The sequence below is a fragment of the Microtus oregoni genome, unplaced genomic scaffold (genome assembly GCF_018167655.1).
Source record: "Microtus oregoni isolate MIOR12 unplaced genomic scaffold, Mior012 000098F_ref0000018, whole genome shotgun sequence".
Taxonomy (NCBI): Eukaryota; Metazoa; Chordata; class Mammalia; order Rodentia; family Cricetidae; genus Microtus; species Microtus oregoni.
Genome location: NW_024544711.1, coordinates 1485220 through 1511173, shown reverse-complemented (window position 1 = coordinate 1511173; position 25954 = coordinate 1485220). Strand labels below are relative to the sequence as shown.

At 37.5% G+C, this 25954-nt stretch overlaps 2 protein-coding genes across 2 annotated transcripts in view; one reads left to right on the top strand and one right to left on the bottom strand.

The window, feature by feature from the left end:
• The window catches only part of LOC121442927 (catenin alpha-1), a 135329-nt gene that overhangs the window by 47947 nt on the left and 61428 nt on the right, over window positions 1–25954 (bottom strand). The gene's annotated exons all lie outside the window — the stretch shown is intronic.
• On the top strand, window positions 286–6407 carry LOC121442928 (leucine-rich repeat transmembrane neuronal protein 2). Its single transcript, XM_041644559.1, has 2 exons — window positions 286–945; window positions 1294–6407. The coding sequence occupies exons 1-2, from the start codon at window positions 942–944 to the stop codon at window positions 2838–2840; spliced, it is 1551 nt and encodes a 516-aa protein (XP_041500493.1). The 5' UTR covers window positions 286–941; the 3' UTR covers window positions 2841–6407.

Here is a 25954-nt window from a genome sequence, read left to right as displayed (position 1 = left end):
AAGTTCTTAATGACAATAAAACTAAGCCCACTTAGTTTAGCAACACAGTCATACTTCGCTTTTTACCAAGCATGACAACAAGGCAATTGAACAGCTTTGCAAACTACCAGAGCAGAGGCGTACCTTGCATAGGCTGGCATTAAATCCACACTTCATAAATCAATCGTGCCCATTTAGATGATCTCTATGCAGAATCAGCAGTCTAACACTAGCTCTCACACGCATTAGAAATCATCACTCTGCTAGTCCAACTCACTGTTCAGATGTTCTTCTTGAATGCAGCATTTATTACAACCTCATTGTTGCTTCCTACACTGAAGGAATACCAAATTCTTAAGTCGGGAGTTCTTCTTTCTCAATTTATTGTAAACAGGGGGTCTTGTAACGACCCTGACACTGTTACAAAGCACAGTGCTTTTTAACAGTAAAGCTTCTGGAAAACCCAAACAAAAGACACGTCACCCGGTGACGTCAGCCTATATACAGTTCTGTGTGGTCGCAGCACATAAGCAAATCCATTCTTGTGCCGTTTCTCGGAAAAGCTTTTCAGTAAATGCACTCATGCTGCTCCAGAAGCTCTTCTCCGCGACAAGCCGCCCATCTGCCATCAACAAGTTAAGACCGACAGAACTAACAGCTGAGGTAAAGAAAGCCTGAAGCTCCGATGATCAGCAGTAATCAGAGGAGGAGGAAATTATTAACTGATAATCAAAGCTGATTTAGGGGATCAGAGCACCACAGAAAATGAAACCGATGCTATCTAGAGGAATATCCTAAGGAAAAACCAATTCACCCTGGCAGATTTGAATTTTACTTGGAAATCCTGGGACACAGAAAACAGGAAACCGGTCAAAGGCTCCTGCATGTTAGAGCCTTTTACAGACTCACTGCGTTGAGTCTGACAACCTCGACTGAATGCAGCCTCCAATGTGCTCAGAAGAATGGGTAAGTCCATGCATTTTTATGGCATTTCTTTTACAATCAAAGAGGATTCACGCTTTTATAAACTAAGCCGGTGAATTCCCATTTTATGATGCAAATCACTTGTTTTCGGATTTTAAAATTTATGTAAAGGCATATAACACTAAGGAAAGGAACATGTTTTAATCTCTTTTATACATGGTTTAAGTTTTGTGTTCCAGTATACGAGGTTAATTTTTCTGCAGTAAAAGAAAAATGTTCCATGCAGTGAAATCTTTCATTATGATGTTACATTGTTGTTGTTTTCAACAGCCCCTGTATTCTGCTGAAACATATCCTATCTTCTTGTTTTCCTTAAATTATATTCTGCAGGCTTACATTTCAAGTGGCCATTAGGGGCCCCTATGCTGGCAGCAATATATGCAATGAGTGTGGTTTTAAAAATGCTGCCTGCCCTGGGTATGGCGTGTCCACCCAAATGCCGCTGTGAGAAGCTGCTATTCTACTGCGACTCTCAGGGCTTCCATTCAGTGCCAAACGCCACAGACAAGGGTTCTCTGGGCCTGTCCCTGAGGCACAATCACATCACAGCGCTTGAAAGAGATCAATTTGCCAGCTTCAGTCAACTCACCTGGCTCCACTTAGATCACAATCAAATTTCCACTGTAAAAGAAGATGCTTTCCAAGGACTATATAAACTTAAGGAGTTAATCTTAAGTTCCAACAAAATATTTTACTTGCCAAACACAACTTTTACCCAACTGATTAACCTGCAAAATTTGGACCTGTCTTTTAATCAGCTGTCATCTCTGCATCCTGAGCTCTTCTATGGCCTTCGGAAGCTGCAGACCTTGCATTTGCGTTCCAACTCCCTGCGGACTATCCCAGTACGCCTGTTCTGGGACTGTCGTAGTCTTGAGTTTCTGGATTTGAGCACAAACCGTTTGCGAAGTTTGGCTCGCAATGGATTTGCAGGATTAATCAAACTGAGAGAGCTTCACCTAGAGCACAACCAGCTGACAAAGATTAATTTTGCTCATTTCCTCCGGCTAAGCAGTCTGCACACACTCTTCTTACAATGGAACAAAATCAGCAACTTGACGTGTGGGATGGAATGGACCTGGAGCACTTTAGAAAAGCTAGACCTAACTGGAAATGAAATCAAAGCCATCGACTTAACAGTATTTGAAACCATGCCTAATCTTAAAATACTCCTCCTGGATAACAACAAGTTAAACAGTCTCGATTCCAAAATCTTAAACTCCCTGAGATCCCTCACAACCGTTGGCCTCTCTGGCAATCTGTGGGAATGCAGCCCCCGAGTGTGTGCTCTCGCCTCCTGGCTGGGCAGTTTCCAAGGTCGGTGGGAGCATTCCATCCTATGCCACAGCCCTGACCACACCCAGGGAGAGGATATTCTAGATGCAGTCCACGGGTTTCAGCTCTGCTGGAATTTATCAACCACTGTCACTGCCATGGCTACAACTTACAGAGATCCAACCACTGAATATACAAAAAGAATCAGCTCATCAAGTTACCATGTAGGAGACAAAGAAATTCCAACTACTGCAGGCATAGCAGTTACTACAGAGGAACACTTTTCCGAACCAGACAATGCCATCTTCACTCAGCGAGTAATTACGGGAACAATGGCTTTATTGTTTTCTTTCTTTTTTATTATTTTTATAGTGTTCATTTCCAGGAAGTGCTGCCCTCCCACTTTAAGAAGAATTAGACAGTGCTCAATGATTCAGAACCACAGGCAGCTCCGATCCCAAACACGACTCCATATGTCAAACATGTCAGACCAAGGACCGTATAATGAGTATGAACCCACCCATGAAGGACCTTTCATCATCATTAATGGTTATGGACAGTGCAAGTGTCAGCAGCTGCCATACAAAGAATGTGAAGTATAATATCTACTCAGCATCAAAAATCACATCAGATAAGTAACCTATTTTACATTGTAGGGGCTAAATACATATCTAATTTTTACCAATTGTGACATTAAGCCTAATTTTCCAAATCAAGTGGAGACTTGAGTTTTTGAAGTGTTGAAGTATTTTTAATTTTTTTAATGAAAACATATTTTAAGTGTTAAATGAAGCAATGCTCATATTAATTTGCACTCTTGTTGGAAAATCTAAATGCTTAATTCAATATAAAACATTTCATGTATGTAATTATATACTATTGTATGTAAACATTTACACTAAGGTCTCCTCCATATGTTATTTTTTTTCTACTGAAAACAGTTCCGAAAGAAGCTACTAAACAAAAATAGATAGGGATGAAAACCTGTTTGATTATTATGCTCCATCCCATGGACCAAAACTGGCTTCCTGCTTAAAAGGAGACAGCAAAAGTTCTCTTGTAAGATAAAGTGGTATTTACTCAAACTATAATTTACTGCCAGTATGAGAAGTAGACTTACATGTGTGTTTAAGACTGGTAAATATTAAACATTATTCTTTCAGAGTTTGGCCTGGTTTAATAGACATTATCTAAGTTACATCATGAAACCAGCACCTTTTACATAACTCTAATAAAACCGGGTGACTCTTTAATTTTCAACAATAAATCCAAGCAATTATTTTAAAAGGTCTCATTATAATAAATCAATACTAAATAATTACACTGACTTCTTATACAACTCTAGTTTGACTTATAATGGACATGCTGATTTTTGTGGCATATAGACTATTATTTTAAACTAGTATTAAATTATCATTTTACTAATTAACTTACTAAATCCTAAACTTATGTAAAAACCTGCAGTTTGGAAAGAGAAAAACTGAGTCAACTTAACAATCCTGATATACTCCATCCGGTTTGAAAAGACAGCAACTCTCATGATTAAAAGATGCCTTGACAAACTGTTTAAGCTTCTTCCTTCTGTCTTTTTCTGATCTTTAAACCTCAAAGACCCAAATTAAAAATAATTGGGTACTAAAGATGCCTAACGCTGATTCTTGTTACATTATAAAAAAACAATGAAAAATTAATTTCAAAATATGATGTTAAAGTTTGACCTTTAATAAAGATACACATTTATATTGTCAGCTCCTTTTGAGACAGAACTAACCTATTTCCGAGGCAAGTTCTAAGGCAGAATTCTTGATACAGGCCCTGCAGCCATACAACAGTAAGTGAAGGCAGAAGCCTGACTCTCAGGTTAGTGGAAGCTATGAAGCAGCAAACATTATTGTACAATTTGCACCAAATAAGCGATGCTCAGGGACCTGTATGATACAGAAGTAGGCTCTTTGGTGTAATACGGATGCTCTCGTCATAATAACAAATGACAATGATGCCACATTTTTTTCATGAAGGAAAGAATCACAAGTGTTCAATTATGACTTCTTTAAAGCAAGTGATGGCATACTGAGGATTTAGACTCAAGATACCAATTCATGTAGAATTTTTCTACAAAGAAGGCTCCACATATAGGAGAATATTGAAATTAAAGTACCAATTTGATTTCAGGAAAAAAAAACAAGCATTCGTATGTGGAAAAAAAATGTATAAATTCTTAAAGAAAGGCACTAACATAAAAAAGGGAGGCATCCTTTCCTTAACATGGATGTTTATCACTATATTCTTCACTCAAAGCTTTTTTCCTCCCCAAGATTGAAATGTTACTACAGACCTAGATTCAATCACAATTTTCCTCTTTTAGCACAGAAAAAAACACCCACATTTCAAATCTCTTAGCAAAAAGCAGACAATATTCAGGTTACAGTGAAAATATGTGTTCTTTATGTATTTAAGGTGGGTAGATTAGTTTGGCAAAGCCTCAGAGCAGTTCAATTCAGTTGATCTTGAGTGGCAAGCATTTCATCTCCTGATAACCCAGACGCTGGGCTTGTCTGAGCCAAGACAGATGCTGGTTTTCCGGCACAGAGCACAGCACACTGCTTCCCCACCGAGGTGGGGAAGAATTTACCAACTTGTATGATGGCGACCACTGCCATTTGTCAGGAGATAGGCAGCTTGTTCACAGCAACAGCTTTGAGCATACAAGACTCCATTGGCCCTAAAGGATAAGTGGTTTTTCCTCATTTCAAATGATAACCAAAATCAATTCAAACTGTGAGTTAAAAAATAAGCAATATAACTAGGAACTCCAACTGACCCTAAAAGACATAGTTAATGAAGTATATGCAGCAGAGCAAACCATTCAGCACCTGAGAGCAGTGCCAAAGCCACCGAGGCACACTATGGTGGGGGAGGGGAGGCACACACTGTTCATTTGTTTGTTTTTCCTTCCATGGTTTTGGTAATGGTAATGCCAACCAGGTATTTTCCTTTCTTACTTAAAGCACAAATTGCCATGTCTAATTGCCTCAGAAAGCAGGGTTCCATTTAGTTAACAAGAATTTGTACTGCAGTATCTGTGCTACAAACTGGCCAGAGAAGAACTGCCTCACAGTAAAACCATTCATAGTTCCTAAGTCAAAAAGTGAGGGCTTTCGGGTGGGGTTTTATTCTCTTAAGCATTAACAACACACCTTTCCCTCTCCTCAATTTTAAGAGTTAGTGTAAAATGATCATCGCGAATCAGAAAAATGAAATATCTACCTAGGAACTAAGAACTAGTTTGCAACTACGGTGACTCATTTCTGTAGCCTACAGGAAATTCGAGCTTACCTTTCTGAAAAGAAAGTGAGCTGGTAAGTTTGAAAATCCATTCAAAACTCATAATATGTACTGCCAGCATCAAAAAGCAGACACTAATTTTTAAGCCAAATAATTGTATTATCACATATAATTTCTTAATGAGTCTAAGTTAATTTCTGTACCAATTCAATGAATGGAATTAACTGAACTTCCTAATTCTACTCACTAATTACTAAAGTCCATCTGCTTATTACAATGCTAGACCCCATCTTCCCAATAAAAGCCAGCTCTATGTAGCACTGGTCTGAATTCTAAAATATGAAATAGTCTTATTATTTTCTTGAGTCACACTTCCCACACATAGCTGTGTAGGGGAGTGGGGCTATAAATTTTCTCTCTCTCTCTCTCTCTCTCTCTCTCTCTCTAATAGGTACTTTTAAAGAATATTTTAACAACAAGCTTACATGATAATTTTCCTAATGCAGCAATTCAGGGGCAGCACTATTTCAAGTCTGTTTGGAACAAATTTTTCATAGCTTCTCATAAAGTGCTTGAATCAGAAAAGATTTTTTTTTTTTAAAGACAACATGGGCCATCTATAGATAATAAGTACTTCTTTAGCTAACCTGAAGCAAACTCACAGCGCTTGAAAAACCAGAAAATGACCACAGATGCTTTCTTATTCTACTATTGTAGACATCTGGAAACATCTCCAACTCCTTCAACTAACCTTTTCTTCCCTTGAGTTTTTAAAATCAGTATGCTACATGGAATCTATGAACAATGAGACTGGAAACTCAAAGTACAGTCCAAATATATTTGTTCAATTACTTTTAAGAGCCATGGGGGGTGGGGTGTTGGGGGATAGGAAGAAAATACTGTCATACAAGGAATCAGGTTGGGAAAACCATAATACAGTGTACAGGAAAGTTTTGTTATTAAAATTGTGTATACTGTAAAAAAACAAATGTCTCTTTTGTTTCTGATTTTCCCCTGAAATCTGCAAGTGCTGACAGGAAAACTTGAATAGGTATTTAAGAGAGAAGTAAGATGAACAACTGTTCTGTACCAAGCTGTTTCTCAGTGTCGATGTGTCTGCAGGGTAGCTAATCATTACCTGTCTTTTTTCACAGAGGCAAAATCTGGTTAAGCAATGGGGAGATGGGGGAGGCGGAATATGACAACATACAACAAACCACTCTAAAAGCTGCCACTCAATAACCAGTTGGCACAGCCTTAACAAATGGATACAGAGTAGGGCTCATAAGCCCTGGGGTTGGTTGCTTCTCTCAATTCTCCTGGTACAACAGACAACCGCAGTCTGAAACTTGATCTTCCTGGTGACTAAGGCAAAATCAAAAACAACAGCCAGGTGTAGTGGTAAACCCAGCATTCTGTATGCAGAAGTAAAAGAATTACAAATTAGAGCCCAGCCTGGGTAACAGAGCATGATCTTATCTCAAAGAGCTAGTTCTAGGACAGGCTCCAAAGCTATAGAGAAACTCTGTCTCGAAAAGCAAAAAACCAAAACAAAACAAACATCCCCCAAAACCCAAAACAAACAAACAAAAAAACCAAAACAAAACACTGCTTTATTTAGAGGACAGCGTTACACGCAAAATTCTGAAAAAAATGGAGTCAGATGTGGAAACAGTAAGAAAAAATGTCAGATGGAACCACTAAGGAAGACTTAGAAAATCAGCAGACCTGCTCGTCGTGTCAGTTCTTGATAAGCAGCCCACTGGTTCATGCTACCTGCTTTGTGATCAGCCAAGGCTGGAACCCAAAAGGCCTACAAAATGAGTAAGTAATTTATTTTTTCCTTGCCACATCTTAAACTATGTATTTCCCGCACATATACAGGACACCCAGTAAATAGCTAAATAAATTCACACTTCTTCTATCTCTGACTATGAGTCTGTAAGATAACTAATTTCCTAAGAAAGAACAGGTTTAAATAGATAAAGCAATCACCAAGTTGACCAGCAGAGGGCATCATCCCCTAAAGCTGGAGTGGCAAGATGGCTGTAAGCCACCATGTAGGTGCTGGGAACTGATACAAGGTCCTCTACAAGGACAGCAAGTGTTCTTAACCCCAAAACCATCTTTCCAACACTTATTGTTTTCTCCTTATTAAACAATTTTTTAAGTTTTATATGTGTGAGCCTGCAAGTATGTCTGTGTACCACATGCATGGAGTGCCCAAAGAGGGCAGAAGAGGGTACTGGATCCCTCTGGAGGTAGAGTTACAGAAAGCTGTGAATCACAACATGGACACTAGAAATCAAACTCAGGCTCTCTAGAAGAACAGCTGGTGATCTTAACTGTTGAGCCATCTTTCCTGTCCCTATTTGTTAGTTTTTGCGGTTTTTGTTTCTTTTTTAATGTGTTTGTTTGTTTTGGCCTTTAGAGACAGGGTTTCTCTGTGTAGCCCCAGCTGTCCTGGAATTTGCTTTGTAGACCAGGCTGGCATCAAACTCAGAGCTCCATCTACCCCTGCCTCTGGAGTGCTGAGATTAAAGAAGTGCTGTCCCTCACAGCTCTCTGTTTGTAAATCAGGGTGGCCTCAAGTCTGACCTATCTACTAACTGGTGGATTACAGGGATGAACCACCACAGCCAGCCCTACATCACCTCTAAATGGTGATTATTCATTTCCACTCTAAAACCGCTTCCTGAAAAGACACAGTCTCTTAAGACAGTTCCATATTTCCAGCTTTTCCAACTCTCATAAGGATATCCTCACACAGAAAGGCAGAACAAGTATCTTTGTAAAACATGTGCTGGGGACAGAGGAAAAGGTCTAGCTTTAGTCCTTTCTTCCTAGTAAACCTACTAGGTTTCCATATATTTACCATGTATTTTTATAATATTTCCAAAATAAAGTTTCAAATTTTTAGAGCATAGCTTCTAACTCTCTCCAATGTGATATAAATACTAAATATGAACGTGCAGTACAGTGTAATGGCAACTTACTGATTTTGTTCCTTCTCTATTTCTACGAAAGAACCCTGTTACAAGGTTTAAGGCATTACTTTCATATATAAGACATTAATGGCTACACTTTTATAAAACTTAGTGGAGGGGCTGGAGAGATGGATCAGTAGTTAAGAGCATTCCCTGCTCTTCCAAAGGTCCTGATTTCAATTCCTGGCAACCACATGGTGGCTCACAACCATCTGTAATGAGGTCTGGTGCCCTCTTCTGGCCTTCAGGCATACCCACAGAAAGAATATTGTATACATAAAAAAATAAATAAATATTAAAAATAAATAAAAATAAAACTCAGTAGAACTACTGATTTTGTTAAAAAAAAATTATGGGAGCCGCAGAGATGGCTCAGTAGTTAAAAACAATGACTGCTCTTCCAGAGGAAAAATAAATGAATGAAATTTATGCTCTGGCAATGCTGAGGCATGGCAGTCCATATATGATGGTGGTTCTGTTGAATATGTCCATATTGGGTTTCATGGTCTAAGTTGATGAGGATGACTGACCAGGTCGCTTCCTCAAGAGAGCCCCAGATCTCATTATAGATGGCTGTGAGCCACCATGTCATTGCTCAGAAGTGAATTCAAGACTTTTGGAAGAGCAGGCAGTGTTCTTAACTGTTGAGCCATCTCTCCAGCCCTACTCTTCCAGAGGACTGAAATTCCCAGCACCAACACTGCAGCTCACAACCATCTGTAACTCCAAGAGAATCCAATGTCCTTTTCTGATCTCCACAAACACTACACACACGGTACAGACATAGTTGCGGGCAAAACACCCATACACATATAATAAAATTATGTGATGTGGTTGCCAGTATAAATTTTAATAAAAGCCTCAAGTCTTTATCTACCTCCCAACTAAATAACAGAAATTCAGACTGGAAAATTACATATCACATATTATACTTCACAATAGCCGCCAAGTTTAAGGATTTAAAACCACTTTATTCCTTACTGAAATTTAACTCTGTAGTCTCTAGTTATCTCCATTATCAAATGCTTCCTTTTTCTTTACAAAGTATATATTCAAAAGTCATTGTAATTGTAGTGGTTCTTTAACAAGTCAAATAAGAAGTTTCTTTCCACATTTTTATTAAAATCGGGACTAGCTCCCAACTCTAATATCTCTACTTAGGCAAAATAAAAATTATCTGATGGCTATACATTAAAAATCTACTCTAATTTAAATTTAATCAACCCAAATGAGGCCCACCTAACAGAAATCAATTCTTCTTGTTTTCCCCAGCTTTCAGAACTAGGTAAGAGATGCTTTGTGCCCTGTCATGTAGTAACAGAATATTACTGTACAACATTGAAGTATATAAAGCCTCAATACCTCCAGGTAATGACAAGCAACTTAGTATGAGTAACAGTGGTCCTCAACCTTCTAATGCTGTGACCCTTTAATACAGCTCCTCATGCTGTGGTGACACCAACCATAACAAGTATTTTCATTGCTATTTCATAACATAATTTTGCTACTGTTATGAATCATAATGTAGTATCTGTGCTTTCCAATGCTCTTAGGTGACTCCTGTGAGTGGCATTTTACCTACAAAGGGGTCACAATCCACAGGCTGAGAATCACTGCTCTAAGGTCTAACTAAACCCTCTTCCTCCCAATCAAAATAACTCAACAAAGAGCATTTAGAAAAGGGAGGCAGGACCTTCTAGTTTAGTCCAGTATGATTAGATTTTCTTTCACTTACTATTCAAGGGATTCTAATGGTTAATTTCAGCTTCCTATATCTACAATGGTATATGTAGGTAGGAAACACAGGAGCTGGATACCCTGCCCTGCCTAGTTCATGCATCTAGGTTAAAAGACTAGAGACTAGTCTTTGTGTGGACCAGTTCTGCCCTTTACATTCTGAACCCCAACATCAGGTTCTTTTGCATGTGTCTGCTTTGTTTTTCTCTAAAATGGACAGTACTTGTAAATGATCATAAGTGAGTCTCAAAGCTATGATATCAATAAAAATACACTACCAATACTAAGGGAAAATCACTGAAAAGAGTATGCCATATAGAGTATTTCTTATTCTTATGCAGAATGACATTATTATATAAGACATTTATTTTCCTTTTTAGTGAACAGTAGTACTACAGAGAATAAGGAAAACTATGCATTGAAAAAATGAAAAAGAAAAGAAAAAAGCCAAAGAGAAAGAACTAAAAAAATGATGGAGACTTAATAGCACTTTTTCCTATCAGAAAGATCTAATGGCTCAAATCAGTTATACTCTTATCACTCTATCCTATTTTCAGATGCCCACATAAGTTCTGTATTTTAGTCAACTGCAAACTGAAGAGTTTACCAAACTGTTCTTTCTTCTTCCTCCCTGCAACAGTTTCTCTTTGGTGATGCCCAGCAGCCCGTTTATTCAGCATTTCATTCTGTCTTTTCCTTACTTGAAAAGTCTCCACTTGAACTTGGGCGGGGGAGGGGGGGAAATACAAAAATGTATAAATCTAAGGGAGTGGAGAGGAGATGCAAATTGATCAAGATGAAAACCAAATTCAGGTCAAAGAGAAACCCACTTACCTCACTTCCTGTCCGAGTTTTATTTTTACAGTCCCTCCCCAGTATCTCCATTTTAAACTAGACTGGGTGCTTATACTTGATTAGAGAAAGAACTACTCACTTCAATATACACCTATCATGTATATGTGTGTAGTCAAATTCAATATTTCCAATCAACACTTGTATAACCACAAATAATGTACAGACAAATTCTGCCAATATAAACAGAGAGAAATGAAGGAGTCAAACTATTTACAAGTCAGGCTAATGAGAGGCCCCGGGGTTCGTGTGCACACAGAAAACTACTAAAAGAAGAAACTATTCACATGTATAAAAACCTGCAAATATGGTACCAATAAGAGAGAGAAAAGAAGTTTTGTTTTTTTTTTTACATAGAAGGAAAAGACTTTAATAACATCATTAAAACTATAACTAGGCTGCATCTTCTAGCCATCCAGGTCAAAGAATTTTGATTCTAAACAACTAAAATGGTCTATGTGAAAAGAACTTCCAAAAAAAAAAACAAAAAAACAAAAAAAACCCAACTCTAACTCAAAGTAAGGCAATTAATTACTACCCTGTATTCAACCATGACATTTTTCAAAGGAATCTATATTTGGAATATGTCAATTTATACGAAACTCGCTTAAATGTGACAATTCATTCCTAGAAACACCAAGCTTAAAAGTCCTTTTTCTTTTATAAAAGACATATAAAAGCAACAGACTCACACAAGCTTTTAATCTACTTCCATAATTACATAATATTAAAATCTCTACAATAAATCTGAAACAGGCAGGCATGCACGCGCGCGCACACACACCTTTCCATGTGGCTCTGCTTCTTGTGATTTAACCATGAAGGACTCAAATGTTGCATTCAAGTCATCTCAGATGAGAATACTTTCGTTCCAAACAGAAATGCACTCCATTACCATAAAATAAAATGTAAACAAAAATGCATAAAAATATCAAAAGTTTGATGTGACTGCTTAAAATCTACCAACAAAAAGGGTGAGAAAATAAAAAATAAATGGCAGAGACTGTAAAATAGCTGTAAAATTCAATGGCTTCTAATAAAGAAAAAGATCCATGTACTATTAGAAAAACAGGAGCTAACTACAATAAGTACTTGACAGAGAGAAAAACTACACGGCACACAGGCAAATTTAAACAATTAATACTATTATAGTAGGTAGAACATGAGGTTATTTTCTTACACTGATGGTACAACCACCAGGTTTAGCCCTTTGGAGAAAATAATCCTCCCCTCCCCTCCCTCCACAACTCAAATATCTCCCTAAAAACAAAATTGAGAATTTTTCATGTAAAAATAAAAGCACCAAATACAAGGGTATCTTTCAAGGTTAATCAGTGCTACAGCCCACACAATCCTTTTAAAACAATTTAAAAAGCCAATATTCATTAGAAAAAGTAGTAGTTAAATAATTTATAGTACTGTGGGTTAAAATATATTCTTAATAAATCAGCAATAAGAATATGACTTTAAAGTCTTCTCAAGGAGGCTGGAGAGCAGGCTCAGAGATTAAGAACACTCGTCACTGATGCAGAGAACCCACATTTGGTTCCTTGCACCACATGGTGGTTTACAACTACTCATAACTGATGGCAACCAGGGCACCTAATTGCCTCTTCTGACCTCCATGGGTACCAGCAACACACATAGGGTATACATGAAAGAAAAACATTAATAAAGTAAAATAAGCAAATCTTTAAAACAAATGAACAGAAATCACCTTTTGCATCAAGTGTCTTTTTTTTTTAAAGTATTTATTTATTATGTATACAATGTTCTGCCTGCACACCAGAAGAGGGCACCAGATCTCATTACAGATGGTTGTGAGCCACCACGTGGTTCCTGGCACTTGAACTCAGGACCTCTGGAAAACCCCAGTGCTCTTAACCTCTGAGTCATCTCTCCAGCCCCCATCAAGTGCTTTTAAATAATAACATGCATAATTATAAGCAATAATATCATCTTAATTAAGAGAATGTTTATGCCAAAAGGAGGGAATGATTATAGTTTGGTAATTTGGGAGAACTGAGAACTTATCATAGCACTGAGTTTTGATCCTACTGCATGTACTGGCTTTGTGGGAGCCTAGCCTGTTTGGATGTTCACCTTCCTAGACCTGATGGAGGAGGGAGGACCTTGGACTGCCCACAGGGCAGGGAACCCTGACTGCTCTTCGGACTGGAGAGGGAGGGGAAGTGGGGGGGGGGAGGTTGGGAGGAGGCAGAATTTTTAATAAAAATAAAAAAAAAAGAACTTATCATAGAAGCAGAGGAAAGTATAGAGTTATTCATATCAGACTGCTAACAACAGTGCCTTAGGAGGAAAAACTGTGGGAGAGATGTAGGTAAAGAGAAGAAAATGATGAAAGGATCAAGCATACACACCAACAACATCTATGTAAAAGTTTTGTGAATAAATTATTAAAAAGAATAATATTTGTGTGTATATAACTTTTTGTTTTTACTGTAAAGCTGTATTTACTAAGGTGAAGCTTAATTTCTGATTTAAAAAGAAATACAGGCTACATAAGAAGAACCTATAGTTGAACTCATGGACTATAGTACTCAGGGACTTCACTGGATCTTGGAACTAGGTTGGGACACAGAAAAGGGAAGTATGTTAACAGGAAAAATAAGGTGTATACTGGAAAAAGCTAGAGTGAAACACTGCTCAAGAAAGAAGTAAACTACATCCCTCAGCTGAGGCTAGAAGAAGAAAAGTCAAAATGCTACTCTGTAGTCTCATAAGCAAAGCTGACCTCATGGGGTACACTGGGACACCTTTCCAAGTACTGAAATAGTCCACACCCTTCACTCAAGTACTTAATGCTTTAGTGGCAGGCCTAATAATAGAAGCCTCCCGAATCCAGAACTATGACAATCTTAATCAGAATTCCCCAGGCTAACTGGATAGACATACACTGAATATCTCTCCAGTTTAGAGATTGAAACTATCTCCTTTCTTCTCTATGGTGCAATCATAACTCACAGGCAAAGTAGAATCAACTGCCAGGAGTATCAGAACTGATTCCACAGAATATAAGACCAAAGATTCCAGAGGACTTGTGATCAGAAATCAGGCATTATCCAGTATTATCCAACAGAATAGAAGAATAAGGTCCTTAAATAGAGTTTGAAGAAGTCAGACTAAGATGTAGCTCAGTAAGTAGTCAAGAATTTGGGCTAGCATGTATAAAGCCCTAGATTTGCTACCCAACAACACAAAAAGAAAAAGAAAGAAGGGAGGGTTAATGTGGGTTCTCCTATCTCCTAGTTACCAATGCCATGTTCAAAACAAAACACATTTTGTGAAATTATCCTAAATCTCAACTTCCTGAATATATCACTGGTGAGATTTACACTGCATGTTTTTATACTGATACCAGCTGGCACATGGCAGAAAGTACCTTCTGTTGATACACACTTCTTTCTCCTTAGAGCACAGCATCCAATTTCTATTATTATTTTTTCAGTATCCCTTAAACCAAATATAAAAGCTCTTTTTCCATGGTTAGAACTGTAATTCCAACATGAGGATGCAGACACTATTATCACTAACAAAGCAGGAATTAGGAAACAGGAATGGAGTCTTGTTTGTGTTATAATGAAGATGTAATAATAGCAATTAAAAATTAAGAAAAAATAAATTATGGGTTTCTGTACAAGAACCAGGGTTAGAAGTTAAAGGCTATAGAAGATGGAGCAAAAACAAACTGGAAAAGACAGTAGTAAAAAGATAAAACTTCCAAAATTATATTTAATAAAATTATAGTGAATAAAGACTTTCAACTTAGAGAAAGGCTAATAAATTAATAAAGTGTACATATACCTGGCACCTCAAGAAAAGCATCTAAAGAATATACTAAATGCCTAACAGCTATAAAGGTAACACTTAGATTATTATACTTACTGGTTAAGAAGAAATATATAAAACAATCTATAACAGACTACCTATCCTAAGACACTCAAATATGACATGGCCAAAAAACAATTCAGATGTGAAACAAGACAAATGGTTTTATTCCACACACGTGACCTTTATAGCTCGTTGTGCTAAGACACTATAAGCTGATGCCACAACAGACAGAACAGGAAGTGACACATGGGGACTAAACAGAAAAGCAAAGAGATGGAGATTATCTTTCTTGGGGGAACCAGAAAAGAAAACGGTTTTAGATAACAGGGGGAAGTAGAGTAAAATTCAATGGCCTAAAGGCAAAGCAAACACTAAGGTATTTCTTCAAATTGTAACACCTGTTTGACAATCAATGACTCATTATAAGATCAAAAGACATAAAAGATCTTTGAACTGGATGTGGTGCTGCGTGTGCACAAATTCCTGCACTCCAGGACTTGGGAGCAGAGCTACAAGCTCAAGCAAGCTTGACAATATAATGAAATCATGTCTTAATAAATATAGAACAGAAAAACCCAAAATCCGTTCAAGGAGATAATATATTCCTCTTAAAAATAGTTTTATAGGGGGCTGGAGAGATGGCTCAGAAATTAAGAGCACTGACTGCTCTTGCAGAGGTTCTGAGTTCAATTCCCAGCAACCATATGGTGGCTCACAGCCATCTATAATGAGATCTGGTGCCCTCTTCTGGCATGCAAGCATACAGGGAAGGAATGTTGTATACATGATAAATAAATCTTTAAAAAAATAGTTTTATATTACTTGTGTGGATGTACATGTAGTTTACTATATCTACATAAAATAATTTTGGAAGATACAAGAAACTAAATAGAAAACCTATTAAGTGGCTATAAAAGAAATGAGAAAGAAAGTACTCTTTTTATATATTCTTTCATACTCAACTTTTTGGAACTTATAAATTTAAAACCAATTTTAAAGGTTTTCAATGTTTTATCAGGACCAGTAAGATGGTTCAGTGAGTAACAGTGCTACCCACCAAGCTAAACCACATAAGTTTGATTCTTAGAATTCACATAGTCGAAGGAGAAAACTGACCCCTGTAACACAATAAATAAATGTAAGCTAATTTTTTTCAATTAAAAATGTTTTAACAAATATAAAGAAATGACATGTGTATTGTGTGTTCCTTTAATCCCAGAGCAAAGGCAGGCCCACCTCTCTAAGTTCCAGCCCAGCCAAGGCTATATAAGAAAGAGACCTTGTCTCAGAGAGAAATGAAAGGAGGGGGGAGAAGATAAGAACTCAATAAAAATCTCAGCTTAAAAATTGAAATCTTTATCAAAGTATAAAATATCTGCCATTATTCTTATTTTGGGATATGACTACCAAAGCAAGTCACCACTGGATAAATGCACAGATACCATCTGACAGCAAGGGTTCACATTCCAAAAGCAGAGGTGAGGACACTGCCAGCTCACAAGCACTGTAAGACTTTCCCTTAATGAGAATCTTCCTCTGTCTTTTAAAAACCCTGAGAGAGAAATATCCAATATAGCATAAAAGGGAGAAAGACGTTCCAGACTTCATATTGCCTTTTCTACTGTCTTTTTTAGTAACATGGTCAATGTTTAAACTCATAACTGGCTAATTATTCAATCAGCTATCAAGTCCCTGAAACAGTGAACTATAAAAAAAAAAAATCATAAAGGCCCAGCAGTGGTGGCGCACGCCTTTAATCCCAGCACTCGGGAGGCAGAGGCAGGCGGATCTCTGTGAGTTCGAGGCCAGCCTGGTCTAAAAGAGCTAGTTCCAGGACAGGAACCAAAAGCTACGGAGAAACCCTGTCTAGAAAATCCAAAAAAAAATCATAAAAGGTTGTTCATAATAGCTTTCCTACTAGCATTAGATTTTTCTTAAATAAGCACAGACGAATACAAATACAATCTATAAAAATGAATAAGAAAAGAAACATATATTCAAATAGCAAGTCTATTTCAAATCCAATTATCAAAATCAAAAAGGAGTAGGAATAAATAATGAAGAGATTTTTATACAAAGAAGCCTATTCAAAACTGAATCCAGAGAATGAACATTGATGATCAAGTCTCGCTTCCCTATGCCAGATAACTCAGAGTGAACTATGGAGTATGCCAGACTCCAACAAAATATACATTTTAATAATAAGAAGAATATAATATGAATCTGGGAATAAGGCCACCAACTTCACTCAAGATAACGGGGCACAATAAAATAAGTTCTGCAACAGTCAGAGGGGACCTACTTGCTAAAAATTAATTAATATAGTTTTCCACCATTATTACCAGGGTCCACATAATGACCACAAGCTGAAAGCAGAAAAGAGGAGTGACTCAAGAGAGTAAGTGTTTACCAACAGAATATTAAGTGCAATTACTTTACAAAACCCTTGGAAATCTTGCTTAAAAACCAAACAAAAAAAAAAAGGACTGGATGTTTGAATCAGTTATAAAGCAAACTACCAGTTTCTGTAATTGTAGCAACATTATAAAGGAGTGACCATGCCCTTGGCGCAGCTCTCCAGCCTCACAACATGCTAGGTGCATGAGCACTGTCATCATGCCCAGTGCCCAGAGGCAGCAGACACTCAGGCAAGTTTAGGTAACTTTTCATACTGATGTAGCTATCAAGTATCAGAACAAAGTCTCTTCACAGACAATTCCTACAATAATATAATGCACATGTATTAGTAAACATGTCATTCATTTCTGAAAACAAAGCTTCAAAATAAGAGTGCGTTTATCATACAAACAAAACCAACCAATCTCACCAAGTGTGGTAGTTTGAATATAATTGGCCCCCATAAACTCATAGAGAGTGGTACTATTAGGTGTGGCCTTGTTGGAAGTGTGTCACTGTGGAGGCAGGCTTTGAGTCCCCTAAGTTCAAGCGCCTAGTTCACTTCACTTAGTGCTGCCTGTGGGTCAAGAAGTATGAGTCTCAGCTCCTTCTACAGCTCACTGGGACTTATTTGGGGGCAACAAAGATACATAGTATTTCTCCTAGGGTGTCAATTGAGATGAACCTCCTCAAAATAAGTTTCCTGAGAACTTGCCCACACAAATCTCTACCAGATTTTACTTCCTACCACAGCACCAGAAATATCATCAAGCTTCTTCTAAGAGAGAGAGAAACAGAGAGCGTGAGAGAATATTTATTCCAATAAAACAATAATGAAGGGGCTGGAGAGATGGCTCAGAGGTTAAGAGCACTGGCTGCTCTTCCAGAGGTCATAAGTTCAATTCCCAGCAACCACATGGTGGCTCACAACCATCTGTACTGAGATCTGGCGCCCTCCTCTGGCGTGCGGGCATACATCAAGGCAGAATGCTGTATACATTACATAATAAATAAATAAACCTTTAAAAAAAACAATAATGAAGAGGCATTACATTTGACTTTTTCGATCAATGCCTTGAGTAACAAATTATGGCAGCACCATATAAATATTGTGAAAATGACATAAGACCCAATATTTTATATTCTGAGTAAAAACATTAAGTAAAAAAATCATCTTGAGTCTAATGGTGGTGGGACACACCTTTAATCCCAGCACTTGGGAGGCAGAGATAGGAGGACCTCTCTCCTCCAGGACAGTCTAGTCTACAAAGTCAATTCCATGAGAGTCTGCAAAGTTACAGAGAAACCCTGTCTCGAAAACAAACCTTAAAAAAGAAATATGGTGGCTTTTAAAAAACATCAATTTCAATCTAGTTGCAGAAAAGACTCTGGAATAATTTTTTAAATCACCTTTCATATGAATTTGTTAAATTTTGGTATGGTTATAAACATCCACGGATCAATGTATCAGAGCATAGAGCAGGTTAATGTGGATGGAGAAATCCTAGCAATATTTAGTTATGGTTAACATGACCTGCGTTTAGCAGCTATTCTTTTTATATTTCTATAAGATATAATATAAATTTGCATAATCTATAATGTTTTATTATATACACAGAATATAAGACTTGGTTTCTACTTATAAAATTCTTGCTAGTTTCTACAGTAGGAATGAAAAAACTCATGTGACAAAGGCTCGGGATTACTAAATATTGCAAAGGAAGCTGCCAATACTAACCAATACTTCATCAAAGAGTCTATCTAGCAAGCTTGGCAGGAAGGCATCGTAGGTCTGCAGGACAGCACCAAACCTAACTGGACAGTGTCAGACTATGGACTCCCTCAAGTATTTCATAAAGAAAGACCTAATGAAGTCTGCATAGCTAGCTGAAAATGCAGGCTGTTGACCAACAAAAAGTACCACTGATGGGACAAAAGAGAGTCAACCCACAACTTCTACTATACAATCTTGTAAATCCTTCAGGTTCCAGTAAGCACCAATATTTCAACCCAAATCTCTAGGCTTACTAACTTTCTCTGCCCCCCTCAAATACAGGTATGTAGTTAACATAATAAAGTTCAGCCCTTTTCACAGTTCTTAGAATTTTATAATCAAATTCTAGGTGAATATATGTATAATTCTGTTGTGTGTGCCTCTCTTGGGTTTAGGAAAAGTAGAGCTAGGCTCCAGGCCTAACTGTAGTGATCTTAATGGGGCCTTAAGGGATGTTCGACATTCTCTTCCTTCGCCCACATTAAATACACACACACCCTAAAACTGTTGATTCACCGGATTCTTAGCTGCCAAAAAAAGTAGACTAGCTTAGTGTTTGACATTTCCTTTTGGCAGTCATTAGTCCTTAATGTGTCACTGTCTATAGAGGATAAATGAAATTGTTTCCTTCATTTCTACTTCTACAGTTCATTTTCTTGGACCTCAGAAAATGCATTAAAGATTAAATCTACCCTAGAAGAAAGCTGGCAATCGAAGATTTTGTAATATAACAATGATGAGCAAAACACACCCCCACGACCCCTTTTTCACTAGACTGAGTCAGTCTTGGTTTCTTACACAATACCTTCTCTATTGAGAGGTAAATTAAAGAAATGGGGAAAAAATAACTCCACAGAGATTTTCTAAAGTTTATTGATGTTGTTGGTGAGCTACTCAATGGCATGAGAAAAGGGACTGCTAGCCAGTTTTGCTTTGTAAAATAGTTTTAGTGCCCAATAATCTAAATTGCTGCTATTACTTGCTAACTAATCAAACCCACGATTATTCGATTCTATCTCTTATTACTCTCTTCACTCTTCCCAATCCCAACCCTGTCTCTGTGTATCTTACCTAATATCAACATGCTCCAGTGCTTTAGAATGGCAATGTGCTTCTGTGGTACTAACACAATCTACTTTAAGTCAGAGTTCTTCATTCTTATCTTTGTACCCCAAAATAAGCACCAAAAGGGGGAAATGAGATCAAATATGAGCAGAGTTGTAAATGGAATACTATCAAATCAGGCTCCCTCTCTAACCAAGGGTGGTACCTTTTCAAAACTAATTGTCAAAGCAAAGATTCTAAAATAATGTTAAAAAAGAAAAGCAAGGGGCCTGGGATGTAGTTCAGTGGCAATGAGTGGAAATTTTCAGTTCAATCTCCAACACCTCCATAATATCCTCCACCCCCAAATGCTCAAAGCACCTAAAATTGTAAGTTCTCAATAAAAAACTAGTATGTAAGGCACAAGCTAGCCCAAATAAACATCTATCCCATCACTATCATTTATTACATTTTATTTAAAATCTAGTAAACAAAAATGAAAATGAAGACCACTAAATTATTACAGCCAAGTAAATACACTGCCTCCTGCCACACACAATAGATCTTTAAAAATAAGGCTAAGGCTGGATGTGGCGGTGTGACCATGGCAGCACATGCCCTGTGACCGAGCACTTGGGAAGTGGAGAAGATGAGGTGTTCAGAGTCAGCCTTGGCTACCAGGGAAGAGAGAAGGGGAGAGAAGAGGAAGACTCGCTCTTTCTCATTCATGTTGCTTCTCACCAAAGCCTCTCAGAACCTCTCTGTGCTCTAGTATTTTCCTCCTTTAGTTTCCACTGCTAACTAAAACATCACCCTATTATTTACATAGAAATCCCTGGAGAATTTAGCTGAAACTAGCAAGTCCACCAAGTAGGGAGCTAAGTGGATAAAATAAAAACTGCTGGTGGCTGCAGGAAAAAATGATAGTAAGGACAGCATTTTTAAACATCTAATACAATGATACTCAGCCACAATAACGATAAGCAACATCACTTTCTTAACTTTTCATAATGGGATTTCCCAAACATATCTTAGTCGGGTTTCTGTGATAAAATATTATGACCAAAAGTAACTTAGGGAGGAAAGGGTTCATTTCAGTTTACATGTCTAATTTTACACCAATAAGACAGCATTTTTCCCTCCCAACCTTCCATTCCCAGTATCGACTGGTTTAGCGTGGTTTCTATATAGATCCAGACTGGCCTCAAACTCAAGAGATCCACCTGCCTCTGCTTCCCAAATTCTGAGATTAAATGTGACTCAAAGCAGGGAAAAGTAACTCCAACCAAGAATTCAGGGTAACTTTAAAGAGCAATTAGCAAGGACGCCATGGCATGTGATGACACACTGCATTCTACTTCACAGACTAACATAAACTGCAATAATCACAAAACCAGAAACTAGAATATGTGCAACTATAAAAACACAGCAGGAGGTTGATTGTTCCAACACATCTGAAAATCCAATTTGCAAGACAACTTACAGGTCAAATGTTACTTTAGCATAAAGCAAACTTAAAACATCTTCCTTGTAAAAGTTTTTAAGTCACCCCACTATGAAAAGGCCTTACAGCCACTTTTTGAGAGTGACCAAAGAAACAGTCATTCTTTGATTCAATATGGCAAGTGTTCCACTTTTAAATAAACTATCTAGTGTAGTAGTACTAATTAGTAACCATCAAGTGACCACAGACATCCTCCACCACACAAAAAAATGAGAACATACACTCAAGAAAATATTATCCAATGCAAACTTTTGTTCTTCTAATTTTGTGTTATGACAAAGATGTGTCAACCAAGATGGCAATTTTCAATAGAACAGCCTGAAATCAAAGCTGGAAATATCCTGACAGACAATCTATCTGTCCTGGGGAAGGACAGTTTTAAAGCAAAGCTTACAGAAGAACTAGAACTGCCTGTCATAAAGCATCTGAACAGGCAACTCTAAACAACCACATTTTGGAAACTGGGGAAGGGACATGCCACCCTAAATTGAAAAGAACACACACACAGATAGCTGGCTGGAGCACTGGCAAGAACCATCAATCCCTGCCCAATCATCCTATTAAGAGCATTCAGAAGTTAAAGGTTAAGGTCATTGTTTCCTACAGCAAACTTTGCTTAAGAAAATAAAATAAGGGGCTGGAGAGATGGTTCAGTGGGTAAGAGCATACTGGCCGCTCTTCTAGAGGACCTGAGCTCAATTCCCAGCAACCTCATGGTGGTTCACAACCATCTATAATGGGATCTGATGCCCTCTTCTGTCGTACATATGTACATAAAGACAGAGCACTCATATATAAAAAGTAAATAAATTAAAAAAAAAGATTGAAAAAGAAAAAGAAAACATTATCTTAATAAGTACTTGCTACCTTAAGCCCTCTGAAACAGCTCACTATTCAAAAACAAGATTTTTAGATGAATGAGGAAAAAATATTCGTATAGAAAGTTATCACTCATATGTGCATATTATGTATACAATGCATATTTATGTGTTGTAACTAGGACTTACTATGAAGTCCAAGCAGATCTGAATTTACTATGTCGCCCAAGTGAGACTTAAACTTGTGACCCTCCTGTTTCTGTCTCCAGGGTGATAGGATAATAAGTGTGAAACACAATAGCCAGCAGGCTTTCAGTTTTAGATATTTGTCCTATAAGGGCACAGGGGTGGGGGAATTACAGGAAAGAATTTGAAAAACTGAGAAAGAGTTAACATCCAAACTAAGTGCTTCCCCTTACTATAATGCAAAGGGAATATTAACTGCATTATAGTCATGCATTCCACACAAAACTAGTAGCAAATCAAATTAAAATGTTCTGGCTGATATATTAGCATAATGAAGTCTCCTCAATATATGTCCAGCTCAATTCAAAAACTGGTCAATTACTGTGTTCTTTTAAGGTCTTACAATAACCACATTTTAGAACAAAACAAAGATAAGGGCTGGAGAGTTTGGAGCTCAGTAGTTTGGAGTACTTATTGCTCTTGCAATCAATTCCCAGCACTCACAGGATGACTCATAACCATCCATTAACTCCAGTTCCACGAGATCTGATGCCTTCTTCTTGACCTCCACAGGTATCAGGAACATGGGTGGTACAAAGAAATATGTGCAGGTGCAACACTCAGACATATAAAAAGTGTATTTTAAAACAAAGATAAAATGTTTCCTTAGGAGCTGAACAGATAGCTCAGTAGTCAAGAGCACTTGTTCTTGCAGAAGATCACAATCATTCTTAAGTCCAGTTCAAGGGGATCCCTAAGCCTTCATCTGACCTGAGGGCACAAGGCACATACATGGCACAGATATACATGAAAGCAAAACGTTCATAAAATAAATAAATCTTGGGGGCTTTTTATTCTGTTTGTTAATGTATCTGTAAGAAACATTCATCTTGTTTGAGCACAGTGGAAGCTCACAGCTGGAATTCCGGTACTCTAGGAGGCTGAGGCAGGAAGAGAGCATAAGTTTTAAGGCCAGCTTGGGCAACATAGGGTGAAACTAACTAAAACAAAGAGGAGGAAGAAGAGGAAAGAAATACAGGCAGACAGGCAGACAAAGACACAAATAAACATGCCCTTACCATCTTTGGCCTAACACAGACCTGTAACCTAAAACTAAAGTTCTAATCATAAGGAAATATAAGGCATTTGTATAATGACTATTATACATGGGTTACTGTGCCATTCTAGACATTCACCCACCTTAGCTGGTTGGTTATTCAATTAAAATTATCCAACAGAAATAATATACAAATCAAAAATATATACCACAAATAGGCCTTTAAATTTTCTAAGGCTCACTTTTAATAAAGCACAAAATAAAATGAGATTTTACTTATTTTGATATTTATCAATAAACTATTTTACATTCTTCTTGCCTACTAAGTCTTTGAAATCTAGTATTTAGTTTATATATACATTATAGTTATAAAATACCACCTGTTAAATTTCAAGTATTCTGGCTATAGGAATGTCTAACACAAGAAAAAGAACAGAGCTAGAACTATGTATGTCCACAGAATAAAGCTTGTTCTCACCAATGTTACAAGCTCTCACTCCAGTCATGTATGACCATACACTGTTGAGGAAGACTGCTCAAGACAAAACCAAATGGATTTCATTGCAAAAATTGAGTGTCCTGAACATTTTGCTAAGCTAACCTGACAACAAACTGTAAATCCTACTTAAACAAGTATTTTGTGCTTATATACAGAACCAAGTATTAAGGTTTAAAGGAAATTTTTTTTCCTCCTTTGAGACAGGATTTTACTATATAGCCTAGACTGGCCTCAAACTCGGTCCTCCTACATGTTTCCTGGGTGCCGAAACTGATTAAAGCATGCACAGCCACACCAGGCTTAATTAATTTCAATCCACTTACTTTGAAATCCTCAAAGATTATGACACTCATTCAAAGCTTTTTTTACTCTCTAGAACCTCCATACCCAGTGCAACTTTAAGCCGATAGATGAGAAGCAAAATAAATTGAACCACAATCACCAGGTTTCATTTTAATGGAATTGAGCAAGCATTTGTAGAACCACAAGGATCTACTCTAGACCCTTCTACTATGAAGCCTCTGTGGCATTTCCATGTTAAGTAGAGTCAGCTGTATTACTTTTACATCAATATCTATCACTTACACAGTCTACACAGTGAGTGAACTCAAGACAAGACTACCTAACCTTCCATCCCTTGTCCTTAAGAGCCTTTAAAAGGGAATTTGGTAGTCACCTAATTTAAGTTTGATCTCATTCTGAACTAGGATATCACTTTTACTAATTACCTACTTCAGAGTCCTTGGGTTTAATTTTTTTTTCCCAAAAAATGTTATCTGTATAACAAAAGACACTCAGAAAATCAATCTCTCTCTCTCTCTCTTACACACACACACACACACACACACACACACACACACACACACACACAATACAAAGTCTGTAAGAGCAAGATTGAGTTTTTTGGGTTTTTTTCCCACACATGCATATTCTTAGCAACATGAATATCCAAAACCGTTCATTTTCCTCATTCTCCCATGTCAGCATGAATTCATTAAGTGTACTTTTACTGAGTACTTCTTCTAGCAGTATACAGACCATAAGAGGCTTTTTTAATAGTTTAGTCTTCCAAAAGTTTAAAACCTACTTTCAGAAATTATATTAATAAAGGAAATGCAATTAAATAACAATTCAAGGAAGTATACAATTAAGTGAAAAACTGCGAACACTGAGGAGATAATAAATAATGGTACAGTTCAAAATGGCCTTCAGCAAGAGATGGAGGGAAACGTGGAAACTTCAGTAACAATAAAGATATAGGCTTGGCTTAGTCTCACCCAGCAAGCCAAATAGAAAAATGGAGAAAATCAAGCAAGCTTAAAGTAAAAAAAAAAAGGGGGGAGGTGGGGGGTGGGGGGACAACTCCTGAGTCCTTTGCAAGAGCATAAAGTGCTCTTAACTGTATAATGGATGGGTGGCACAATTCTCAACCTCTCTTGTGAGAGCGCTAATGTTAATTAAGCACTTAGCATTTTCTTTCTTTTACTATTTTTGTGTATATGGATGGATGGATATATACACCTGCCATGTGTAGCCAGGTGTCCTCAGAGGCCAGACAAGGGTGTCAATACCATCTGAAACTGGAATTACAGATGGTTATTAGTCACAATCTGGGTGCTGGGGATCAAACTTAGGTCCTCAACAAGAGCAGCCCATGTTCTTAACCAATAAGCCATTTCTCCAGGCCCCAATTACCATAATTTTTTTTACTGTTCCATTAGTGA